The sequence below is a fragment of the Emys orbicularis genome, chromosome 1 (assembly GCF_028017835.1).
Source record: "Emys orbicularis isolate rEmyOrb1 chromosome 1, rEmyOrb1.hap1, whole genome shotgun sequence".
In the NCBI taxonomy this organism is placed as follows: domain Eukaryota; kingdom Metazoa; phylum Chordata; order Testudines; family Emydidae; genus Emys; species Emys orbicularis.
In genome coordinates this window covers 124,736,343-124,743,829 of record NC_088683.1, presented here as the reverse complement: position 1 = coordinate 124,743,829, position 7,487 = coordinate 124,736,343, and the positions used below count along the sequence as shown (strand labels likewise).

At 38.5% G+C, this 7,487-nt stretch overlaps 1 protein-coding gene across 1 annotated transcript; it reads right to left on the bottom strand.

Annotated features, from left to right (window-relative positions):
- Positions 1-1,163: 1,163 nt before the first annotated feature.
- On the bottom strand, positions 1,164-4,392 carry IAPP (islet amyloid polypeptide). The gene is made up of 2 exons (XM_065399162.1): positions 4,313-4,392; positions 1,164-1,353 (listed from the first exon to the last, which is right to left on the bottom strand). Exons 1-2 carry the CDS (start codon positions 4,390-4,392, stop codon positions 1,164-1,166), a joined length of 270 nt encoding a protein of 89 aa, XP_065255234.1.
- Positions 4,393-7,487: the final 3,095 nt, after the last annotated feature.

The window sequence follows — 7,487 nt, the reverse complement described above, 5'->3', positions numbered from 1 at the left end:
TAAACTTTTAATTGAGAATATGATGAAGAGAAACAAAAATTCCTATTGTAATATACTGGATGAGGCAGTTTTTCTGAAAGCCCACAACAGAGATTAAAATGACATGTACATTTCATAAACGTACACTGACGTTGTGCTGGGATAAGACCAAGGAAAAGCTTATGGTGTCAAACTGCTCTTAGATTTTAATGAATTGCTTAGTACTAGTAAATACTAGTTGGAAAAAATCTTTGTCATGAACAGATTTTTTTTTTAAATAAAGCTATCATAGATAGCTTAATGCTTTTGCTTGCTTTTTAATCAGTTTATTAATTCAGTTCAGAGAAGGGAACACACAAAGAAAGATGCCAGTTCTTTTGTAGGACATGCTTTTAAGAAGAATACAAAGTTCTTGTCACCCTATTAGCTGGGTTTGCTTGTGCTCCGCTTTATAATTTACTGTTTCTCATAGTGGTTAGAGTTAAATGAGCTAAAATTTAGACATAAGAATTTTAAACCCTTAAAACAGCATATTGCAATATGCAATGAAACCTGTACATGAGATCACCCTTATTAGACTAAAAGATTTTTCGGTGAGAAGGGACCATTATGATCATCTAGTCTGAGTTGCATAACATAGGCCATAGAATTTCACCCAATAATTCTTGCTTAGAGTGCAGTAAGGGACTATAACCCCTCTAAATCATTTCCAAAAGCACTGAGTACAATTCTGCTTCACTTACATTAGGACACAACCTCCATTAACCAACTGATTTTTGTTAGCTCCCTTAGTGGTTGTTTAGGACAGATTTCATTTTTTCCCCCTCACCCAGCTGGGACTATAAAGACATACACATCACAGTTGTCTTTTTAATCTTTTTAATTAAAAAAAACCCTATAGCAATTACATTTCAGTTTATTTTTGTGATTTATTTTTTTTCCACAAAGGAATGTAATGAGCAGATTTCTGAAGCTTTTAGTGAATTCAAAACCATACCCTATGCATGTCATCATACATGCATAGTGAAATGAGAACCATGAAAGTCACATACACAGACACACACACAAATAAAACAAGGCACTGTTAAGAATGTATAGGTAGTAAATGATTAAAAGATTATTTATACATTAAAAACTTGGGAGAAACTCCTAATGAGGAGTGCAGCAGGAATCATTTCAACACACTAAAGCTGTAGATAATTTAGGGGTTCTCTGTTTAAAAGCCCAACTCGGTCCCTCTTGCCATATGTATTGGATCCCACATCGGTAGGTGAATAAATTGCTCCGATGTTGTTGCTGGATCGAACTAAAAAGTCAGCCAAACGTTGCGTCACACATGTAGCAGTGTTGCATTTCCGTTTCTCCAAGCGGTGACTGGTAACATAAAACAAACAGAGCCATGGTGAAGTCTAATGATGAGCAATCAAATATGTCACCTCTAAAAGGCATTTTAACTGATAATGTAGGAGTTCTTTTAATGTGAGCACAAATTTGTGAACAGTACAATATTCCTGCCTCCTACTTTGTGCCTGAAAAAAAATCACATTGTATGCTATTATCTATTTTAATGATAGGTGTAGGTTAAATTCAAAAACCTCAGGATTCATATGTCATTTTTATTGATATTCAGCACAGTAGCTTCTGGCACCTAGAATAACTGTAATAATAGTATAGTTAAGTCAGTAAGTGACAACAATGATTTAGCTCCAAGATTAACTTTTATGGCTATTTAGAGAACTTGCTGATATCATGAGAATGATTAGCATTATAATAATCACTTACATTTATTCAGTTCCCTTAATCTCAGACAGCCCCATGCTGGTCCCATTAAAGTCTATGGCAAACCTTCAATTAATTTAAAAGGCAGCAGGATTGAGACTAGGGCTGTGGGCCAGATCCTGAGAGGTGCTCAGCATCTGCATCTTCCATTGGCTTCTGTACCACTCAAGCTTTGGCTCTGTACAAACAGTAATTCTTCACTACTGAAAATCAGCCACTTCTGTTGGAGCATAGCAGCATGGCAATACTGCTGTGGTGGGGGAGAGCCATTTTTGGACAGGGCCCTACCTTTCTTACAAAATGTGTCATTGAAACATCCGTGTGCAAAGAAAACCTCAGTTTTAAGGTCTTATCCAACTGACCCCCACACAGTAAGCTGCAGGGGACTCACTTCAGAAAGAGGAAGAGTTGAGTTCAAATCTTTGGTTCCGGGAAGCTCAGGGATTTCAAACTTCCTTCTTAGACCATTAAGCCATGCCCTTAAACAGACATACTCTGCTGTTGACAATAGTTCCTGAAATAAGGACCATCCGTTCCAAAGGATTTCCCTTTACTTCTTCAAAGTAATCTATATGCTGATGTGACATGAAGTAAATTACATTTTGTTGATGAATAGGTCAAATAATTCATTGCAAATAATATGAATTTTGGCAATGTTACTCTGACTAATTCCTGATTTAATAATTTTCCCATTAATTGACTAGGTCTAGTATTTAAAATGTCACATTATGTTTCAGCAGTGTGATTTTGAATCTCAGATCCCAGGTGAAATAGAAACTGTGCTAAATGTCTGAGCTATAACAGCTGCTGGTTAGCAAATGGGTAATAGTTTATAAGTGATTCATATTTTAAACATGTCATATTTCAGTTAAATGGTGATTTAGGGTCTGATCCAACTTTCCTTGAAGTCAGTGGGAGTCTTTCTATTGACTCCAAGGGGAGCTTGATCAGGCTCTTAAAGCCTAGTAGAAAAGACATAAAATTCTATCACACAGCCAGCAAACAATATATCATGGATGGGAAATTTGCTAAGTACTTTCACCTTAAAGGACAAATCAATCACTTATTCTCATGAAATTGCTAATCTGGTCATGAAGACAAAGCACCCATTCTCTTAAATGTTGTAGGCCCAGGTCCTAAAACTCTGGACCTATATTTTTATAATAGTTAACATTATGAAACTGATGCAGCAAGTTATTATATATTTTATCAATACCTAACATTATAACACAGTTGAACAAAATGACACAAAAACTCATCATGGCTGTGAATGGGGAGTACCATTGGTTTCAGTGGGGGCTGCTTACTTTGAAGAGGGCTGTTAGACAGGGACATTGATGAGTAGGGTATCAGACTCCACACTTGAAGAAAATATCTTGTAGAGAAATGTTTGATTTTAACTGTTTAAAATAAAGAGGACTAGCTATAAGAGTTCTGGGATTGTGTGTTCACTACCCATATTCTATTGGAGGATAATCATTTTGGTTTGTAATAATCATTCTTTAGGTTGGAAGAGATACTGTGATCAGAGGTAAGTATAAAAAGAGATGTATTTAATGTCTGGTGAAGGAAAATCACGTAAACATGCAGTAAGCAGACAGACCAGATAATATAGCTAATTTTCCTAGTGTTATTCAATACTGTTTAACACTTAGGATAAACTCCAAATTCTTTTAAAATTGCTATTTGTATACATCAAGAGTCTATTGAAAATTACATTTATGCATTTGTAAATGTACTACAAACTAGTGAAACTCTAGCATGACAAATTTTCTGTTGATTCTTGCTATGCTGAAATTGCTGTTTATCTCAAAAATGAGCAATCATTCACCTACTGAAGAAAGTAATATTTTAAAATAATTAAATTCACTCCAAAAGGAATTCTGTTGTACATGGAAAGAACTGTCATATGTCCCCCCTCACTGAGGCATGAAAAATTAACATTTAAATAGCAGATCCCTTTCAGAGTAAACCTCCTTTCACAACATAACCTAAAAATTGTGTGCTGAAAATTCAGAGAACACATTTTGAAAGCTTTTCAGATTTCCATAACAGATCTGGTAAAACTGATTCTTTCCAACTATATTTCACTTTTTAACTTGAAATACTTTGCTTTACAGAATGGCTACATTTCTACCAAAAAGGATATTTTAAGCGCTCTTTGAGAGAATTTGAATAGAATTGAAGGGATCTAACAGAAAAGAAAAACGCTGGCACAAATTATGCTTCTTAATTTAATTCTATCTGGTTTGAATAGAAGAATGCAGAAGAGAATTGATACCTTTTTGGCTTTGCTGCAGCTGGTTGTGGCAATGCCCCGTTAAGTCCCCAGGGTGTATTCCTTGACAGGACTGGTAATAGCCATCCTTGTCTGTTGGAAGTCCCATCAGATAGATCATCAGCCACAGAGAATAGTCTTTAAACAATAACAAAATACACAGTGAAATTGAATAGCCCTATTTCGCTCATATTGTTTGATGGCAAAAGTGAATAATGCAACAGTCTGAAACATCTGATTTCTCATTAAAAATAAATAAGATTTTTCATTACTTACCTTTCCATAGGTGTAGCCTCCAAGTAGCTTAAAGCAACAGAGAGCACAATGAAGACAACTGGCAGCTTTAGGTTGCACATCTTTCCTTCCTAAGTTTCTGAAAAGAATAATAATTCAAAACTAAAAGAGATCCTAAGTACTGTTCAACATACAATAGATCCAACCTCAGTGCTGTTCTAAACAGGCAATAGTTAATCTCTGCCATTAAATTAGAGCAAAAGCATGATCAAACTTTAGTGACACAACAAAGATAAATTCAGATGGCTCTCTAGTAAATTTTGGCATCTAGTGGATTAAATCCTCTTCCCATCTCCCTTGCTTTCTTTTCCCAACATTTTCTAAATTTTAGATTGTGGTTTCAGCTACAGATTGTACCGAGATCTTTCTTTTAGCCTTTCTTTGAATAATACTGTTCCTTAATAATGAGGCAGATTGTGCCCTCCCTTAAAGTGTGTGTAGCTTTATATCTGAAATAACAGAAAGGATAAATCATTTACCTTGTAGTGGTCAAGGAACTAACTGAAGAAGTTCAACACACGTCTGTATTAGCAGGAAGGGTACATGCAACAATTCCACGCTTGCATCTGACTCTGCAGTATCCCTTTTTTCGTCCCTCCTTGCTGGCAAGTAATACAGCTCTTATATACCCTTCACACCTTTCTCAGCTCTGACATCAGGCAACACAGAGAGACTCTGTCATTCATTTCCATCCCTATAGATAGAAAGTGCCCCAGAGATGAGAAGAGGTAGATGGGTCATTATTATATTAACACATCAGTAAATATTAACCTAGCCTATGCAATATGCCCTAATGAAACTACTGTAATATTCTATTGCACACAGAACTAAAGCCACAATTTTACAGTTCTAATAAGATGCTGAGGTCATATTTCCTGGGGGCGTTTTCAAGGGCTAAATAAGGTAAGAAAAAATTATAAAGGAAGCAAAATGAAACACCAGATCAAAAGTAAATGAAACACAAAATAGACAGAAGTACTGGAAATCATGGAAAAGAGAAAAAATGATAGAGATTTGTAATAAATACACAAATATATAAACCAAAATCAGAGCAAATGACAGGAAAGGATGAAACTTAGATGAGGACTGAGAAGAAAGAGGATGTGATTAAAACTGACCAGTAGGAATAGCTTGAACATCCAGAGAATAAGTTGGATAACACTTTCAGTTGAGTATGTTTTCCTGTTGCTAGTATGTTCTCTCTCTAGATATAGAATATTTCATACATGAAAACTAAAATAAATTAATGTTAACTTTTATATGCCTGACTTTACATCCTTAAGAAATTACAGAATAGAGGTTGCCCGTGCAATCTTCTTTCTGCCTCCTTGTGAGTATGCATTATGCCACAGAGTAAAATTTTCAGAAGCACCTAAGTGGGTAGGAGACAGTCCTGTTTTCAAAAGTGACATGCAGCCAGATTTACAAAGGTATTTAGGTGCATAAAAATGCACATTAGCCACTTTTGAAAATCCCAATAGGTGCCTAACAGGTAAAGCACCTAACTCCCATTTAAATCAATTGGATTTAGTAGCCTAATCTGTTTAGGTACTTTACAAAATCCTTCTAAGTGCCTATGTGCATCTTTAGGCACTCCCCCCCCCCCCCCCAAAAGATACCGTAAATCTGAGCCCTTAAGCTTATGAACGTTTGTTTTGAAATGGGGACTTAGCTCCTAAATCACTGTGGATACATCTACACTGCAATTAAAAACCCACAACTGGCTCATGCTAGCTGACTAGGGCTTGCGGGGTGTGGGCTAGGGCAGTGGTTCTCAAAGCCGTTCCGCCGCTTGTTCAGGGAAAGCCCCTGGCGGGCTGGGCCGGTTTGTTTACCTGCCGCGTCCACAGGTTCGGCCAATCGCGGCTCCCACCGGCCGCGGTTCGCCACTCCAGGCCAACGGGGGCTGCAGGAAGCGGCGCGGGCCAAGGGATGTGCTGGCCGCCCTTCCCGCAGCCCTCATTGGCCTGGAGCGGCAAACCACGGCCAGTGGGAGCCACAATTAGCCAAACGTGCGGATGCGGCAGGTAAATAAACCGGCCTGGCCCGCCAGGGTGCTTACCCTGAATAAGCGGCGGACCGGCTTTGAGAATGACTGGGCTAGGGAACTGTTTAACTGTGATGTAGATATTTGGGCTCAGGCTGCAGCCCGGGCTCTGGGACCCTGCAAGGTGGGAGGGTCTAACTGAGGTGTAGACATATCCTCAGGGCCGGCACAACCCATTAGGCGACCTAGGCGGTTGCCTAGGGCGCTAACATTTGGGGGGCGGCGACTTTACCCACAGCCTTTAATCACATTTTTCCTACAGGTTCTCTGCCCATTCAGGGTACTGGATGGTTCTCAGTGAATGAAGCAACAATTTAATATTTCTTTTTATGCTTATCATTCGTTATGCGGCTATGTAATATATGTAATGCAAGTCTTCCAAACTATTTTATTTCCTCATGGAATTTTCTACTGTGATCATCACTGTTGCATGTGAATGCCTTACAAATGTTAATGGATTATTAGCCCACTTTTCAGATGGGGAACTGTAGCACAGAGATGTTAAGGCCAAAATTTATGTAAGTGTCCTAACTGAAGTGCCTCAATAATTGGCATCCAACTTGAGATGCTGAGGGCCTGATCCTTCAGAGGTGGCAGATACCAACAACTTCCACTGGCATTCAATAGACTTGTGAGTGCTCAGCAGTTGTGAAAAATCAGGCCCGAGGTAGCTCAAGTTTTTCACAGAGAAAATGAGAATCACACGGTTACTAGCCACATCTGAAAATTCTGGTTTAAGTGTTTTGTCTAACACAGGGAGTCTGTGGCAGAATCGAAGATATTTCCCATTTCCCCCTGTATCCAAGCCCAGTGCCTTACTCACAAGTCCGTGCTTGCTTGTTGCAGCCCCCTGCCTCATTTATTACACACTTTCCAGTTTCTCTAGTGGATAAGGCAAGGTAGCGAGAGGCAACAGCAGCATCGGTTATATAACCTTGGCTTATTTGCCATCTATGCTGAGCACTGAGCCAGAGATCCTGTGGAAAAAGTAGCATGTGATCATGTAACTGAAGACTATTATAATGCATATGGACAAGGGGCAGAGTTAAGGTTGCCTGGGCACACTTATTTCTAATTGGCAGCCTTTCCTAACTTCTGAGTGCTTGACTC

Coding starts and splice junctions, on each gene's coding strand:
- IAPP (XM_065399162.1), bottom strand. CDS start 4,392: ATGTGCAACCTAAAGCTGCCAGTTGTCTTCATTGTGCTCTCTGTTGCT. Junction 1,354..4,312: donor GAGGCTACACCTATGGAAAG/GTAAGTAATGAA, acceptor TTATGTTACCAG/TCACCGCTTGGAGAAACGGA.